Source organism: Ricinus communis, chromosome 9 (genome assembly GCF_019578655.1).
Source record: "Ricinus communis isolate WT05 ecotype wild-type chromosome 9, ASM1957865v1, whole genome shotgun sequence".
Classification (NCBI taxonomy): domain Eukaryota; kingdom Viridiplantae; phylum Streptophyta; class Magnoliopsida; order Malpighiales; family Euphorbiaceae; genus Ricinus; species Ricinus communis.
In genome coordinates this window covers 3,223,932-3,241,971 of record NC_063264.1, presented here as the reverse complement: position 1 = coordinate 3,241,971, position 18,040 = coordinate 3,223,932, and the positions used below count along the sequence as shown (strand labels likewise).

The window sequence follows — 18,040 nt, the reverse complement described above, 5'->3', positions numbered from 1 at the left end:
TGATTGATAAACAAGAACAGAAGAAATAACCTGATGAAAGTAACCACGAAACAATAACAAGAGACAAGAAACAAAATTGGAAAATAAATATAGACTAGCTATTCTTGCCAAAGTAATTTTATTTATGTTTTTTTATGTACTTGAATAGACTAAAAAACAAAGCTGCATGGAAAATGATTTAATAAGTTTTGTGGGTACTGAACACATCAGCTTTGCAAGTTAAGTTTGAATGCCATATCTTATTTGTATCCGCAACAAATCAAAGAAAGGAAATTCTCTATGCTGCATACTATTGGACATGCCTCCATAATAATGGAGATGTTTTTAGGCGGATTTTGTCTTTTAAATTATTTATAGACATATAACTTAATAAAAATAAATTACATCAATAAATAAATTCATATTACCTAAATTTATCATATTTTAAAGCTTTGTAATTATAATAATTCTGAATTTATTTGCAGATCTAGCCACAATAATAATGGAGTTAAAAATTTTACCTTAGTCCTTTATAATAGGGTTTGAGAAAAAAAAAACCATTTAAATGGATATCTGATTCAAAACTGATTAAACCGAATCAAATTTATTGGATACCCGAACCGATAGTTTAGGTTTAGGTCTCAATATCTTTTATAGTTTCAGTTTTTAATTCATTTTTAGTTTTTTAAATAAAAGAAATCGCAGTTTTTGATTAACCGACTAAAAATATTATATTTTATATATATATCATAAATATATATAAAATAATCTTATTTTCTTCTCTCATCAATATTGATGACTAAGAATTACTTCATTTGTCTTTAAATTTGGATTTTCTTCTTATGATGGGTATTCATACAAAAAAAATTAAACAAATTTGTATCTAAATATTTAGAATTTATATACTTTTTAGAATAATATACTTTTATAATTAACAGCGACAGACTATTTATAATTTCATGATCGATGCAGATTTTTAAAGAAACTGACTTTCTTCTTGTAAAAGAATGATATATTTTTTCTCATGATAAAAGAAAATACACAAAGAAGAAAAAAGTTGCTAATGATTCATTTAAAGAATTTTGCATTTAGAAGAGTAAAGTTGAATGGCATGAATCACTGAACAATGTTACAAATGTGTGTAATGGTAGCAGCGTCGGCAGAGACATTACCTGGGCCAGCAAGCAGCAATTGGGTAGCAGGGCGGGATTCTATTCTATCAAACATGTCAAATTCGACTTGAACACTTCACTTCAGTGCCATGAAGAAAGGCATGACGATGAACAGAAATATGGGGCCACCAACCACCACTTAATCCATCCTATGAAAGCGAACAACTCATTCTCAACTCCAACCTGCCAAACCAAATGGGCCTTTTTCTTTTTCTTTTTCTTTTTTTAGGAATTTTTTTTTTTTTTTTTTTGCTATGAGCATGCATTAGGAGAAAAAAATTAGATTAAATAATAAAATATGATATTATTTATTAAAAGTTGTATTTGTATCAATTAATTGATTGATTTATTATTATTAATTATTTATAAGTAATAATTGATAAATATGAATATAATAATTAATAAATAATGTAACATGTTGTCATAGAATTAGTTCTACAGAGACCGTGTGTTTAAAATTTTATAAATATTTAAGATGAAATAGATATACTTTTTTTTATAGATATAAATAGAACCAAAACTCATATCTAATAGTTAATTAAATGTTTAATTTTTAATTTTAGAATGCATCTAATTATTTCATGAAATATATTAAAATATCATATATTTTTTTTATTCAAAGCTTTTTATTTTTATATTTACTATATTTGAATTTTATTTTCAGAAAATAAAATCTCTCCCACTACCATTTCTATCCGCAATCATCTATAAATATATTTCTAAGAAATTTTAATTATATAAAAAAAATTCCATATCCTAATCATCTTTGGTCATCACTATCCTATCAAACTATATCAAAACATCACCGATACCATTTCACCAATATCCACCGTAGCCACCACCTCTCCACCCAGAATCCATATCCCTTTGCATTTCTTCTTTCAACCATTCTTAAGAAAATGTCAAATCCAATAAACCCCCGTAATATCAAGCTCATTGTCAAAATCAATCTCAAATTCAAAATAAATAAATAAATAAACCTCAAATCAACTAGTAAACTACGAGAAATAATCAAGAAAATTAACTATATAGCAAAACAATAAATTGAAAGTGAACTTATATTGTGGAGGATCGAACCAATTACCTCCATAAAATAGAGTAGCCACTTATGGGTATATATTGTCAAACCCATATATTCTTATTATCAAGAAACATGTTGCTGCCACCACATCATCTAGAAAATCGCTTAGGTAAGTAAAATCCAGAATGGTTCAGTTTGTAAATTGAGCAATTTTTTTTAATTGTCTGTTAATTTGATATTATACTATTTGGTATTGTATAATAAAAAAGAGAGTCAAGTATCCACTGATAATATTATATATACTAATTATTATTATTATCATTACACACTCTAATACCATTATCACCTCTATGATTATATATCATATCAGAAAATCGAATTGATAACCAGTTTTAATGGTTTCAATAAAAACATGATTTTCATCTTATCATCTTTCATAATAAGAATCACTCTTTATATCCACAAACATAAATATGTATTCAATTAACTCTAATAATAAAAAAGAGACGTTGTGATTGTATTTTAGAATTTATACGAAAGTGCATTAAAAAAAATATTAAAAAATAATAAATTATTTAAGAAAAAAGCATTATATTTTTCGATTGTTGAACTATTCTATTACTTCTTTTACAAGCGTGCATAATTAAAACTCTTCATTGTCAAGATTGGATTGATAATTTAGTCTTTAAAAGAGATGATTTTCTTATTTACTAAAAAAGTTAAAATCTAATCAATCTAACCCTTTGATACAAATTGAGGGGGCAAATTAACCCTTTACCCCATCAAAGATTATTGGCAGCTTGAACTCAGGGTACGACCAAGAATTTTTCTCCACTAGACATTGTTGCGCTTTAGGTGGTGTCAATTCTTATATAGTCTCATCAAAACTTTCTTTGGACCCCATTGTCAAATGCTCATGTATCATTAATTAAATGATCCTAATATTAATAAGATGCAAAAGAGAAAAAAAAAAAAAAAAAAAAAAGGAAAAAACAATCAATTCAATGTAGGCTCCAGTGGGTAGGTCATGGCCTTTGGGTGATTGGTTGGAGATTTTATTTTTCTAAAAGGAGCTTGATTCCTCACCAGTTGTTTGCCTCTCCTTTGTGGAAGGCGACACATAGCTGTCTAACGCCCAATCAAACCAAAGGCTGTCCCAATCTACGAAGACCCTTTTAGAAAATGAAACCCTAAGGATCATAACCCACCTCTCATTAACACAAGCAGGAAATATGGGTGATTGGGGTTATACATTTAAATGTCCCTTAACTTCGTAGCATCACATGTATTACCAACAACTTTTGTATGGATTTCCCCTCCCTAAATAATGTTTTGAATCATTTTACTTTAAAATCATGACAAACTGTAAGGATGTATTTTGGTTTTCATTGCTATAACTCTTTTACATGAATGGATAAAGATGTTCTGATTCAATTGCATTGTCATCTAAAATGGATGATTTAAATAAACCCAATTCTGAAAAGTAGTGAACCATAAGTGTAGTTTATGTTAAGTGTCTCTTGGAGATTGTATTGTCTTAAATAATGAAATAGAATAACAAGTTCACAGTTGAGTGTCCAAAGGAGATGAGGAACCCACTTTTGTTATGTTCTATGTGCTGCTATGTAATGCATTATTAACTTATTAGTTTATGGACCCTAACTCCTGGCAATTATATATATATATATGTTAGGGCATGATTAGCGCTTTTGTTTCTTTTACTATTGAACATTGATAACAAAATTGATATAAAGTACAGTTGAGGACAAATTATCATGAAATTGCCTTCTTGTGTTTAATTCTTTTTTCTTCTTTTCATTTTCTATCTCTGCCTTAATCCTCATGATTCATGTGTCATGCCCTTCTGCCCTCTGCTCCCACTATTGGGGACAGTTTGGCCTTCAAACTTTATAATAAATTTTATTAGAGGTGTATTTTATATTACAGGTAATCTACCTTTTCATATAAAGAGAAGTACAAATATCTCATTGTAAGTTAAATAAGTACATTTTAATATAACAAATATAGAATGTTATTAATTATTAAAAAATGCATAATCCACTCCATTGTGATGGTATTAACTCGACTTCATTTGTTTTCTTAATTGAATTCAATTTTTTGAAAATTAGATATAGTCTTTTTATCATTTCGTCAAAGAAAGATTTAGTTGTTTTAAAAAATGAAGAGCTGAATAACTCTATTAAAGTATAAATAGAAATTAAAACTATCAACAACAACAATGTCGATAGATAGCAACTGTAACGATTCAAAATCAAATCATATGAAAAACTATTGTCTTGCTTTTAACTTCATAATTTTATCCCACGGTGGATTTAAAGATTATCTAAGGATTTAGGAGGTAGTTAATTTTGAGTTCTTCTTGAAACAAGCATAATTTTAGAGTTTCTTCAAACTTCATAGCTGAAGTGTATCGTATGAGACCTCATATAATTAGTATTCTCCACAAAAAGCTTTCAGCTCAACAACCCCAATAAGTATCAAGTAAAAACACTCAAATACAATCATTATTACATCCTTATGTATGCAGTGACTAAGTTTAGGATCAGAGAAACTTTAACAAGCCTTAAGTAAAGGAGCAAAAGTGTACTCATTAGGCCGAACTCCTTGATGTTTCATTCGGGAAGAAAAAAAAGAAATGAGACTTTAATCATTGCACTAAAGGTTAATATATTGGGGTTTAGGAATTGGAGAAACGCAACTTGTGAAAGAGACTTTGTTTGGAGACCCGCAAACTGGCAAGAATATGTTGAGGTGGTCAAGACGATGGACAAGGAAATGAGCATGGATTTGGTTCTGGAAATGATCAGAAATCCTAATTGTTTCAAGAAAGAAGAAGAAAAATTGATAAGACTCGACGTCTTTTTAATTCAAATGGGAGTTGAGTGAGCATGAAATGTTAATTAATTTTTTTTTTAATTTTAAAAGAAAATTACATGTAGTCGTCAAACAATCAAAATTGCCAATTCTCTGTTTTTCGAAAAATTATGTTGAATAAAGAAAATTATATTTAAATTTATTTAAAAATAAATAAATTAGTTAGACTTGTTAAGTGAAAAGTTAAAAACTTTTCTAGATAATTAGACTGGATTTTTATTATAAAATCTGAAAATTATTGTTGGAGTATTAAAAAGGTATATTCAATAAAATATATATTTAAATCTCTTTCTAAAAATTAAAATTTTAAAAGAAAGTCTTAAAACTAGAAATTAGAATAATGAATGGAGTTGTTTTGGGAATCAAAACAAGCAGCGCTCGTGGCCTAATGGATAAGGCGTCTGACTTCTAATCAGACGATTGTGGGTTCGAGTCCCACCGAGCGTGTTCATCTGCTAAAGTATTTCTTTTTTTTTTTTTCCTGGTTTTGCTACTTGGTTAAACAGTTAGCTTCTTTATAATAATGTTCACGATGAAAATTACAATGTTTGGGAAATTAACTAAAATAAATTTAAATACAAGACATAGGAGATGGTAAAAGGTAGAAGTGTAGTGAAGTGTGGTGTGGGCCAGTGTCTGTGTGTAGTGCATAGTAAAACGTGACGAGTGGCCATCATTGACACTGTAGAACTCATCATTTCGGAACGGGGCCCTCTAGATTCTCCGTGTTAACTGTTATTCTCTAACTTTCTGTTTAAGTACTCGTATCATGGGATATAAGGCTTTCCCTGCTCATGAACCAAAAGTAACCTTAAAATTATGGTAAATTTGATGTTTTTATCCCCCAAAATTAGGAATTCTATAATATCTCGCACCATTCAATAAAATCTTCAATTCTTACACATGATCTTACAGATGAATATTACTCCTCAGTTGTGCAATTAATTATTAGTGCTATATATGCTTTTACTAAGGTATTAACCATTTTTTCTGCTGAAGGTAGCCAACACTTGGTAACTAGAACATGGGGATAAATATTGCAAGGAAACAAGATCATTTCTTTTTTTAAATTAATGGAATATAATTTGTCCATAGCAAGCCAAACCAAATTGAATTATATCATAGGGTCTTGGTTGGTACGGTTGGGCAGTCTCGTCAGCCTTTCAGTTTGTGTTTATTATAATATTCTCATGTCCAGTGACGACGATGGTGATGAGAGGAAGAAAACCCATCATTCATCATCATTTTAAAAGTTCCACTGTTAAAAAAAAAATCCATAGTTTCAGAGTTAAAAGAGAGAGAGAGAGAGAGAGAGAGAGAGAGAGAGAGAGAGAGGAAGAGAAATAGCTAAGGCACTTCTTCGCATAAAACCAACGTGGAAAAAACTGCCATTTGTAGCCAACGACAGCAGATAGGAGAGTAGTAACAGTAGCAGTAGCAGTAGTGGTGGTTTTATCAAATCCACTAATTTCCATGCACACACACTCCCTTTTAAGATCACCCAACCAACCTCCTCAATCCCACGAGCTTTCTTTATTTCTTTCACTCTCCCTCTCTCTCTTCACTTTCACTGTCCTCTCTGCAAATTCATGGCGATTTTTCAGGTCTGATGATGGAATGACTGATATAGTGGGGTTGAAAGGGACCAAAAAGTGAAGTAAAAGATAAAAAGAGGTGGAAAAGAGAGTAATAGTGTCTCCGGTATTTCCCATTCACCGTTTAACCAGTCTTTTTTTTTTTCCCCTTCTTTCCTTTTGTTTTTGGTTTCATGCATTGGGTTCTTTAAATTGTGTGTTTCTTGGGTTCCTCAACTGGGTGTTTTGTCTGCTTCTTAAGCTTCGAATTTGATGAGCTTCTCTTTGATGATGATTATAAATCATCTACTCTTGTGCTATTTATTTTTGTAATTTATGCATTACAAAAGCCTTAATTAGTTAGAGATTGAAAAAGAGGAAAAGCCCAAAAAAAGAAAAGAAAAAAAAGAGAGAAAGAAAAGGGGTAAAACAAAAATACAAAACCTTTGTTCTGCTACTACTGCTGTTGGGTGTCTGGTGCATGCACGTCTGGTCTCTTGATCATGACTCGTGAGGGCCTTCTTGCATGTCTGGCTCTGTAAGCTCAGTGATTCTTGCTCATGAGGTTTTGAGGAAGAAAAAAAAAAGGAGAGCGAGAAAATCGGGGAAAAAGTGTCTTCTTTGGTTTTTCTTTTCCTTTTTCGTTTGGAGTTTTTGGTTTGTGTCTGTGCTTTAAAGAAATGCATTTCATAAAGCCATAGCACAAAGAGAGACGCAGAGACAGATGTGCATGGATTTTGTTCCGAGTTAAATAAAGATTGTAGCTTTGACTATACTAGCTAGCATCACTCTTTGGCCTCTCTTCCCATAGTTTAAACACTTCCAACCAAATCACGAGTTCTCGAATTTCTTCCTGTTTTGATTTTGGAGCTTGAAGTCTGTGTTGATCTTAAAAGTCTTGGAATCAATGGCTATTTCTGGGTAAAAACACAATCTTCTCCTGGTAAATATCTTCTCCTCTCCGTCTTTTACTGTCTTTAGTTAAATTTCTAGTAAACAAGTCTTTTAATTTGGTGTTAGGATTCAGGCTCTGTTCGCGGTGGGGAGATAGGAATATATTTTAAGTGATGATAAGAAAGAGATCAAGAGTATCAAGCAGTAAGCAAGTTCTAATGGCAGATTACAGCTCAATTTTGTCTCCAACAGAAAAATATAGAAAACCCACTTCTTTTCCAAGATTGTTTACAGGTTTCAGTTTCAAGAATTTCTCTGAAACAACGGAGTCGGTCATGAGTCCAACTTCAATTCTTGATAGCAAACCCTTTTCTGGTTTCAGAAATCCTTTCTTGCCAGACCAAAACCTCACCCCTAAAACCCAAGAATCTGATACTAAGCGCACCTGGGACAAGCTTGACTCAAAAGGCATTGGTCTTGCCATTGTTGATGCTCTTAATTATGATGATAAAACGGATTCCAATTTATCAAAACCCGAGAGCAGAATGGTTCTTTTCGGGTCACAGCTAAAGATCCAAGTTCCTCCTTTGCCCGTTTCACCAACAGATCAATCTCCCAAATCTCCTGCTGATTTTGGCATCAAAACAAGGCATTCTCAGTTGGGTTCATCCTCTTCTGGGCTATCTCATTCTCCTGTTAAGAAATCAGTATGTGGTTCAGCCAATTCGAGTATAGATACTTCGAGTTCTCCTGGGGTTTTCAATGGATCCCTCTCTGCGATTGAGATGGAGCAATCTGAGGATTACACTTGTGTAATCTCATATGGGCCTAATCCAAAAACTACTCACATATTTGATGATTACATTGTTGAGAGCTGTTGTGATGTTGTTGAGTTTTCTACTTCAAGGACACAGACTAATGGGTTTCTGGGTGATGGTTCAAGTTATCCATCAGATAATTTCTTAAGCTTCTGTTATGCTTGCAAGAAGAATCTTGGGCAGGGAAAAGACATATACATGTACAGGTTGGTTTCAAGCTGCCATTTATGGAATGTTTCCCATTCTTTTGATACATAATTAACGTGCAACTTTGCGTGCTCAGTACTTTCTCTTCTAAAATGGTATTTTTAGCTTAAAATTTGGCAGCAGCAACGAGAGAAGTCGTAACTTTTGCATATGTAAAATTGGTTTAAATTGACAACAGTGTAAAATTCCTGATCCATAATCATTTTTCTTGCATGTTTGAAATCCATGCTTGTCTCTCCTCTTAAGTAATGGGTTATTTCTGTTGCAGAGGTGAAAAAGCATTTTGCAGCAGTGAATGCCGGTACCAGGAAATGCTATCAGAGGAGAGAATAGATAAGCTGGACCATGAAGATGGCTATGGGACTTGTTCACAATAGTTTTCACAGAATCTCTATTAGTTCCTCGTTACTTTTGCCTCAAAATGGCCAACCAAGCACCCAAAAGACCAAACTCTTTCCTTCAGGATGACAGCTTTGTAGTTATTATATTACAAGTAAAATTCAAGACAGATGATTGTCGAGCATAATTAAAGATAGTTTCTTGAACGCCTGCCCTTTCTTGAAAATGTTATTACTCTTTCTATAAAGAAATTTCTTTTTTCTCTATTGATTTTCACTTTCTTAGGTGATTGCTTTTGAGCTTGTCCACAGTTTTTGGGTTTGGCAAGGTGATGATGTATGACTGAAGCTTTAACATTATCTTTTTCTTAATTTTGTACACTAATTATCTCGTGAGTAAAGCACAAAGAACCAATAAGCTTAACTAAAATAGATTCTTTTCTTTTTCTTAATATGTAGGCCCTCAAAAACTTTTGTTAATTGAATTAATGTCTTGGTTATGTTCGTTTTGTCAAGCTTTACCGGCTACATTATTGAATGAGTTGGAATTATACTCTGTCCAATAATGATCTCACGACTAATTGTTTGATTAAGAAAAATAATTATGAGAATAAGTAATGGAAAAGAATAATGATCCATATTATTATTATTATCCTCGCAGATGAACATTTTTAAAGTTCTTAAATGGGAGAAAGGGGCATAAAAATTTTAACTTTTGATATTTAATATATATTTACATTACAAATTAGATACTCAATTATTACCCAACACTATTGCTGCAACATTGAGGCTAGCACTGAATAAATTCATCAGAAGCTTAATGGGTCATAAACAATACAATACAAATGAAAAAGTTACAAACTTTTATAAATACTGGTGGAGATGGTGAGAGACATGCTCTATGTTTGCTTGCTACTGGTGATAATAATAATAATAATAATAATAATAAATACAATTGAAAAGAGAGACAGTAAAACGATGAATGTAATTAATCTTTTGGGTTTAGTTTTCACATCTTCCCCGACTTACATAAGTTAGTTAATTGTGATTCAAGTTTTTTAAACCCAGAGAGAAAAAAAGGAGAATTTTAGGTGACTTTAAAGGCCAAACCGCTAGCTTTTTGATACTAGAACAAAAGCTTCATATGGCATCTGCATAAAGCAAACACACAAAGTTGGTTTTGATTCTTTTCAAGTACTCAAAAGTTGCCATCAGCAATATAATACCTTATGAGACTTCTCTATATTGAGAATTTCATCTCGTGTGTACTTCCATATTGGAACACTGCTTATGTCTATCTGTTGTTTTTTTTCATTTTCTAGATGCATGAAACTGTTGGCTTGTGAGCAATCTAATCTATCAAGACGGTAGAGGAAAACAAAAAGAAAGTACAAATAAACTTATCCATTAATTAATATGTAGATTACTAGATTAGTAAATAAGAAAGTTTAATTAGACTGAGTGGGAAATGGGAAATACAGTAAAATGTATACATGTGTGTATGAGAGTTTAACTGAGAAAGACCCTTTTTTTTCTTTTCTTTTCTTTTTCCCCTTCTCTTTCTGGTTATAATGGGGAAAACTTTAAAATACACATGCAAAAGCATAGAAACTCCACTGATACGAGTCAAGATGTGGAGGATTGAGGCAGACAAAGCGGTCCTGCCTGCCTAGCACAGAAACAGAATGGTAGTGGATAACGCCTTATTTTAGAATCAAAATTTGGGACCATTGGTTCCTCCTCTCATTTGAAACTTTGAGAATTTTACATCTTCTATCATTGCTGTCTTGCCCAGTGCCACTGCTTCTCATTTTCTCACTTAACCCTCTTTATAGGCCATACAGAATTGGTTCTCTTCCCCTTTGTTTTATGCAAAATGCAACCATTTTTTTCTTTTTACTTTTATCAAGAGCAAATGGGTTATAGATGTACATACTAATTTCCATATCGAAAGTGGTATATCTTAAATTACGTTTATTATCTGGAATTGGTATTTTAATTAAGTTTCTTACCTAATCATTGGTTAATAAACAGGTTGGTGTGGGTTGGAATTATTGCCTTAAATTGGAGCCGCACACAAACCAAACAGATAATAAAATAAAGTGGTATGTGGCGCATAAGATTTGAAGATCATATATCCTAAATAATATCTTAATTAATGACGTGTTAAAATAATTTTTCAAATAATAATTGATAACATTAACATCAATCAAAACTATATTCAGTGTTTACTCTAACTCCAATAGTTTTTCTCTTCTATTACTCTAAAACTGATTACCAAAATCGGTGACTTTCATCAGTCGCACTCATTTGTCATATCACCCTCAACTTCCTTGTTGACTATTGGCTGGTAAGTTTCTTAATAGTAAATTTCAATGCGAGACTGTGACATCCCATACACTAAAATACATATCTAGAAGACAGTTAAGCTACCTTTATATGGTAAATACATACATAATATGAATATATATATATGTATTCATCCTTGTGGTTAATAGAATAATCAAAATTTAGAGAGTTGGGTTCAATTAAATAATAACAGAACAACAACGAATAGAGTCAATAGATAATCTTTTATGATAGTCATGTTAATTCTCCCTCCAAGCTTAATATAAATGTTAGCAATTCTAATATAACTATTCCCTTGTGTTTATGTTTCTAAACAAGTTTTGCAACTCTGGTTTCCTTGATCAATAAGTGGTCTTCCCGAGTTTCAAGCTCTTATTACAGTAATTTTACTTCTCTTCTATCACATTTGACTTCTGCACTTGTGTTCTCACAAAATTAACCATTCATTTCTAGATTTAAATTTCACTTATTTGTATTGGGCCTAATTCGTACAAAAGAACCTTACAAAATGGCCCATATCTACGAATAATTGTCCGCGGGATGCGTCTGGCCCGTATTTTAGCCCAAAAATTCCCACGGCCGACGGTTAAGTTACGTGTCAATACACTAACGGCTTTTATCTTCAAGAACACACATGAGGATATTAAAGTCATTTCGAACCCAACTAACAAGTACCACTTTAAGTAGCAGTTGTTGACCAGTTAAAAAGGCTTTCAGTAATTATTTTAATGGCTTCAATAAATTTTACTTTAGTCCCAAACTTACCCTCTCAAAATCTATCTTTCTTCTTTACCACCTCCTTTTCTGCTCCCTGCCATCTTCACCGGGAAAAACCTCTCTGTATCATTTCTAGGCGGAGGTCTAAACGGAAACCGGCGATAGCGATGGCTATGCCGTCTCACCGGCGGGAGAGAAGCGATGAGACGTCGCTTTTGATTTCGGAAAATAGTGAGTTGCTGAAACGTGTTAATCAAATACTTAATCATAATAATTTTTCTTAAAAAATATAATCTGTGTTTAATTATGGTTTTGGAAAGGTACCGGTAAAGGCGAAATGGTGGCAAGGAGTGAGGTGGAAGAAGAGGGAAGTTATAGTGGCGTGCGTAAAAATAGGAAAATGAGTAGTGGCAGACTGAAATGTTTTGGTGTGGAATTGTCGCCCGATAATGTGGCAGTCGCAATGGTGTATTTTGTTCAAGGTGTTTTAGGGCTTTCTAGACTTGCTGTCAGTTTCTATTTAAAAGATGATTTGCATTTAGATCCTGCTGAGGTATGCCTTCTTTTTCATTCTTTTTTAATTACGTCATTGTAGCGAGATAGATTATTGTGGATTTGATGTGCTACAATTCAATCATGTGCAAGAGTTTAATTTAATTCAATTAGATTCTGACCAAATTTTGTTATTTTTGTAGCATGATTCATTTCTTTCTATTTTTTTTTTTTTGAAGTTGAAAGAATTAATTTCTAGCAACCATGGCCTATCTAAACTTGATAATTGAATAATTGGAATCCAATTGAACTGAGTTCTTGCCTTTTTAAACTTTCCAAACACGCCTTGTTTGGATCATTCAAGATCATGTCACTTTAAAATGATTTCATTTATTTCAAAATCTATTTGAATTGAAAAAATTGGAAGCTTGGAACTATGAACTTTCCAAACATGAAAATTGACTAAAAGGAATTCAGTTCAACTGAATTATTGCATTTCTAGACTTCCCAGATACTATGTATGTAAGAATGGGAAGTTTAAAATCATGATGAGTAGTCTTGTTTTAATTTATGCTTTCAAGGACTGACAATCTACATGGTTGACTAGACAGCTGTGATATCTGGTTTTTCTGCACTACCATGGCTTGTCAAACCTCTTTATGGATTTATTAGGTGGGAGTCCTTTTTTTTTTTCTTTTTTCTTTTTTTTTTACTTTTGCTCTTTGTAAACTCGTAATTCAATGTTTGTTATCTATACTTCTCTTTTGATGAATCTCTTGGTGTTGTTGCAGTGATTCTGTTCCACTTTTCGGTTATCGGAGAAGATCGTACTTGGTTCTTTCTGGACTTCTTGGTGCACTCTCTTGGAGCTTGATGGCTATCTTTGTTGATAGCAAGTATGGCGCTGCTTTCTGTATTCTTCTTGGGTCACTTTCTGTTGCCTTCTCAGATGTTGTGAGTATCTTCAACTTTCTGAATTTGTTAATATGGTTGGAAAGAGTTGTGAACCTGTTTTAGGTTGGTTAATGCGTTACTCGTCATGGAACCAGTGATTCTTGCCAGATTAACTGAATAAAGATGTTTTATTAGCTTTGGTGATGCTGTCATTTGAATTGGTCATTAAAAGAAGTGGCTTCACATGTCTGGAAATATCTATGAAAGAATTGGAAATTAGGCATTTAAAACTTATCAATTCTATCAAGCCCCATATCTGTTTTAGTAAACTTAAGATTGCGGGTTATTATGAAAGTTAGACACAAAAACGGGCAGTTATGTGCTCAAATGCCCAAGGTTTCTGCAATCATACACATTTAGTTAACACATGCTACCACTTAAATTCTCATATAACTGCCCACAATGTTCTTTATTCCTTAGCTTTTAGGAGCATTTGTTATCTAACTTCACCTCCTATAGAGATAGGTGTCCTTACCGACATGTTATTTTTGGTCCTAGTACATGATTCAAGAGTATCATGGACTAGTTTCTCTGGAGTAGTTTCTCTGTTGATCAGGTAAGGAATTACAAGATCAGGTTTTATTAACCCTCTTGGGTGTTTGAATGGTCTTTAGGATGTGTTTGCTTCTGCATGCTTACCAAAAATTAATAAGAATTCTATGTCTGTCTTGTTGGTAAAGGTTTTCGGATTTTTTTCCTTGAAAACAATTGCCTAAAGACACGTAGGTGATTTGTGCGTCTTTCAATGTAGACGCACATCACATGCGTCTCTTTGATGAGAAATATAAGCTGTGAATTATTTTGATGATTGCTTCCGACAATACCTGGATGGAAGTCCATAGTTAAGTGGCAGAGAGACAAGCATCAGATAGGCGATGCATATAATTTTTGAAAGTTTAGTCGCTGGTGTGCCTTTGATCTTTTATCCGAATTTTGTTTTAATGTGTTTTTCTTTATATCTCTCTCTCTCTCCCTCACACAAAAAATGCATGCACACGCACACTAGTACTTGCATACGTTTCTGCTCTTTTGTGCGCATTTGTTTTCTAGAAAGCATTTTCTCCCCCCAAGTCTTGGAGACTTGGGCATTGCACTTTATGTTGTCCTATTCATTCTGATCATCCTCACTAATTGTCTTCAAAAATTGACAATGGATAGGTTGTTGATTCCATGGTGGTGGAGAGGGCACGCGGTGAGTCACAAAGCATGTCTGGATCTCTTCAATCTTTATGTTGGGGTTCTTCAGCTTTCGGTGGCATTGTGAGCTCCTACTTTAGTGGCTCTCTGGTGGGTGCTTATGGTGTAAGGTATTTGAGGCGGCCGTGCATAAATTTAATAATATAGTGCTGGTGACATTCAAGTATAATTATATATCATTTTGAGTTCTGATTTTATTATCTCAGGTTTGTTTTTGGCGTAACGGCATTGCTGCCACTGCTTACTTCTGGAGTTGCTGTTCTTGTGAAAGAACAGCGTATTCTTGGTCCAATAAGAGGACAAAATCTTACTTTAGGTGGAAATGGTTTTCTTGAAAGCTCAAAGCAGCATATTATTCAGTTGTGGGATGCAGTAAAGCAGCCGAACGTATTTCTTCCAACACTATTTATTTTCCTTTGGCAGGCAACACCGCATTCAGACTCTGCTATGTTTTACTTCACGTATGTGGAGCACTGAATATTGTCATTTATCCTTTAATTTTGTTTCATGGCTGTTGGAAATTCTATTGACTGCAACATCTACATAATCTGCAACGACATAATCTTCATTTTCAGCACAAATAAACTTGGCTTCACCCCAGAATTTCTAGGACGTGTCAAGCTAGTTACTTCAATTGCATCATTGGCTGGGGTTGGACTATACAACGGATTTCTGAAAAATGTTCCACTACGGAAGATTTTTGTTTTTACTACCATAAGTGGTACAGCTCTTGGAATGACTCAGGTTAGTGTTGTGATTTATCTGTAGTCTAGGCTCACCTATGAATTAGTTGTTTTATAGACATTTAATTGTGACATTGTTTCTTATTGTATTTCTGGCTCAGGTTTTCCTTGTTACTGGACTTAATCGACAATTTGGTATAAGTGATGAATGGTTTGCAATTGGGGATTCTTTGATTCTAACAGTTCTTGCTCAGGTGATTTATTATTTCTCTTACCTTATTTTTTTCTTAACTATATTACTCATACTGTTTGCGGTCTCTTATACCCAGAAGAGGTGATTTTTTAGCCCTTACAACTGCTGCATTGCAGTTGATATCATAATTTGAGTTATATTTGTGAAGCATGCCTGTGACTACTATCAAATGTGTCTCTTAAAAGCCCATTAGTGGAAAATTGCTAACTTTCTGTTCTTTTTTAGGCTTCATTCATGCCTGTTCTGGTGTTAGCAGCGAAGTTATGTCCAGAAGGAATGGAAGCAACACTTTTTGCAACTCTCATGTCAATATCAAATGGAGGAAGCGTTCTTGGAGGGCTGATTGGTGCTGGTCTTACCCAGGTTTTTGGGATTACAAAGGACAGCTTTGGCAATTTAGCCTCTTTGATCATTCTCTGCAATCTCAGCTCATTGCTGCCCTTGCCACTCTTGGGGCTTCTTCCTCCCGATACTTCTGATACCATCGCGGAGGAGGGTGGAGATATTGAGATGAAGTCTAGTTGAATGTGGGATGCTCAACATACAATTCACTTCTCAAGCATTGCTTCTGCCTGCGCTGAATATGGTACGCTTTTTTCTTGACTGTAGCTTACAAAAATTACGGAGAGAGGAGAGAGATTCTGTAAATATCAGAGAGTTGGATACACAAATAGAGACAGTTTGAAAGATGCAGTTTACTCGACATGCTAAGCTTATCCTATCAATGAATTAAGTGATCCAAAGCTTTATTTGACACTTGCCAATGTGAAAGATGCAGCAAATCCTTATGTATAATTTGATCCTCCAATGGATGAGTCTGATCCTAAGGTTATCTTCTAATCCAAATTGATTATTGGATGCTTTTAGAGCTCTGAACTGCTGCTGCTTGGACCATCATATCCATGTGGTTGTTATCTATCAATTTCTACACCTGAACTAATGCGAATGAGTTGAATATTTGCATTACTAACCCTGCATGATTGTGCATACATGCTCCATGCACTAATCAAAGTGAGAGCATTGCTCATCCTTATCTAATCGACAACTTGACAAAATTTCAAATGCTGTGATCTTTGTGTATGCTTTTTCTATGGTTGCTATATTTCATCATTTTGTATGGCTTGATTTAGAATAATAAATGAGATACTAATTATGTTAAATAATAATAAACAACATGAAATTTAGTCAACATTTCTTTCATTGTGTTATTTTCTTTTGGGAAAAGAAAGAAGATTAAGAGCTGACTTGGTTCTCTATTAGTAGCCGAAATAGTTGCTAATAGTTACGAGCTCATAATTTATATGTATGAACTGTGTAATAAAAACTTGTTAGAGCATCTCTAGTGCACTCTTTATATGTGAAACTTTTTATCTTAAAGAGTCCTATCATAAAATAGTACTCTAATGCACTCTTTATTCTTTAAATATAAAGTAGAGAGTCAATATAGAGAGCTAAATTTTACTTTTAAATAAAATATTTCTCTTTATATGTGAATATTTTTTAAGATGCTATTCATAATAGAAATTATGTTCTTTGAAATAAAAAGCACCATTAGGGATGTTTTCAATGATGCTTTTAGTTGTTGTTGGCATGTATGAGTGTGTATATTTCATTTTTGAATATATATTATCATATATTTTATATTATTAAGTATTGATTTGTTATTAAATATTTAATTTTTGAAGCCATTTCAGAAGTAGGTGTTTAAATTTTATCATTAAAAGATTTATTTTTCCGAGATACTATAACTATGAATTTTATACTATTTAATTAATGACTTAAATTTCAAAACAATGAATTTTTGCAATGAATTATATAATAAATTAATTTTATGGCATCTAAAAACAATCTTTGTCAAGATGTAGCAATTTATTATATGGCAAATTAATTACTCTTGTTGTGGTTTTTTTCAATTTACTTTTTTTTTTTTTTTTTTTTTAAGTAAGTTGGTAAAAGAGGAGTTTAAGAACTGTAGTTGGGACAGAATTAAGGTTCGCGTTGTACTCATGCTAGTTTAATTAACGATAAAAAACAAAATTAGTTAGCTTCCCAATAAGGCAAGCAAAAACTGTTGTTAACTTTACCTGCCCTCTAGGTTGGTTTGGCATTTTGTGAAGAGCTTGCAAAATATTATTTTAAAAATTTTAATATAATTGTATAACTGTTAATTTTTAATTCTCATAAAATAAATTTAAGTTAACTATTGAATGAAATAGTTAGTAAATGCACGAATGGTTTTATATTAGTTACGTTTAGATATAATTCATAAGGTTTTTCAAACTATTTTATCTCCAATTACCCACTAAGTCTCATATTAGGTTTAGTTATGATTTACAGGTGCATTTCAATTTAGGGTTTTTTTTTGTTATAGAAATTATTGTAAATAGTTTTAGGATGAAAATACTTACTATAAAATATAAACAAAAGAATCAAATTTAAATATCTACTAACTCTCATAAATAAATATTAACATTACCTAATCCGGTTTCTTTATAGT

At 32.6% G+C, this 18,040-nt stretch overlaps 2 protein-coding genes and 1 non-coding gene across 4 annotated transcripts; all 3 read left to right on the top strand.

Annotated features, from left to right (window-relative positions):
- The first annotated feature begins 5,441 nt into the window (after positions 1 to 5,441).
- Positions 5,442 to 5,514, top strand: TRNAR-UCU. Its single transcript has one exon. It is a non-coding gene; the product is annotated as a tRNA-Arg (tRNA).
- A 771-nt stretch (positions 5,515 to 6,285) lies between these two features.
- On the top strand, positions 6,286 to 9,165 carry LOC8259104 (FCS-Like Zinc finger 8). 2 transcript variants are annotated; one of them, XM_002517070.4, is made up of 3 exons: positions 6,286 to 7,584; positions 7,669 to 8,559; positions 8,829 to 9,165. In XM_002517070.4, exons 2-3 carry the CDS (start codon positions 7,709 to 7,711, stop codon positions 8,935 to 8,937), a joined length of 960 nt encoding a protein of 319 aa, XP_002517116.2. In that variant the 5' UTR covers positions 6,286 to 7,584; positions 7,669 to 7,708; the 3' UTR covers positions 8,938 to 9,165. The 2 variants fall into 2 exon arrangements, with proteins under 2 accessions (XP_002517116.2, XP_015573535.2); XM_015718049.3 differs by having other exon boundaries at positions 6,288 to 7,584; positions 7,662 to 8,559.
- A 2,795-nt stretch (positions 9,166 to 11,960) lies between these two features.
- Positions 11,961 to 16,419, top strand: LOC8280902 (folate-biopterin transporter 1, chloroplastic). Its single transcript, XM_002517071.4, has 9 exons — positions 11,961 to 12,195; positions 12,285 to 12,517; positions 13,064 to 13,128; positions 13,248 to 13,410; positions 14,569 to 14,717; positions 14,814 to 15,068; positions 15,183 to 15,351; positions 15,452 to 15,544; positions 15,769 to 16,419. Exons 1-9 carry the CDS (start codon positions 11,976 to 11,978, stop codon positions 16,066 to 16,068), a joined length of 1,647 nt encoding a protein of 548 aa, XP_002517117.2. The 5' UTR covers positions 11,961 to 11,975; the 3' UTR covers positions 16,069 to 16,419.
- Positions 16,420 to 18,040: the final 1,621 nt, after the last annotated feature.

What these genes read in the sequence shown, in the direction of transcription:
- LOC8259104 (XM_002517070.4), top strand. Translation starts at nt 7,709, where the DNA reads ATGATAAGAAAGAGATCAAGAGTATCAAGCAGTAAGCAAGTTCTAATG. An exon ending in AAAGACATATACATGTACAG is followed by an intron (nt 8,560 to 8,828) that starts GTTGGTTTCAAG and finishes TTTCTGTTGCAG; the next exon opens with AGGTGAAAAAGCATTTTGCA.
- LOC8280902 (XM_002517071.4), top strand. Translation starts at nt 11,976, where the DNA reads ATGGCTTCAATAAATTTTACTTTAGTCCCAAACTTACCCTCTCAAAAT. An exon ending in GTGGGTGCTTATGGTGTAAG is followed by an intron (nt 14,718 to 14,813) that starts GTATTTGAGGCG and finishes TTATTATCTCAG; the next exon opens with GTTTGTTTTTGGCGTAACGG. An exon ending in TTCTAACAGTTCTTGCTCAG is followed by an intron (nt 15,545 to 15,768) that starts GTGATTTATTAT and finishes GTTCTTTTTTAG; the next exon opens with GCTTCATTCATGCCTGTTCT.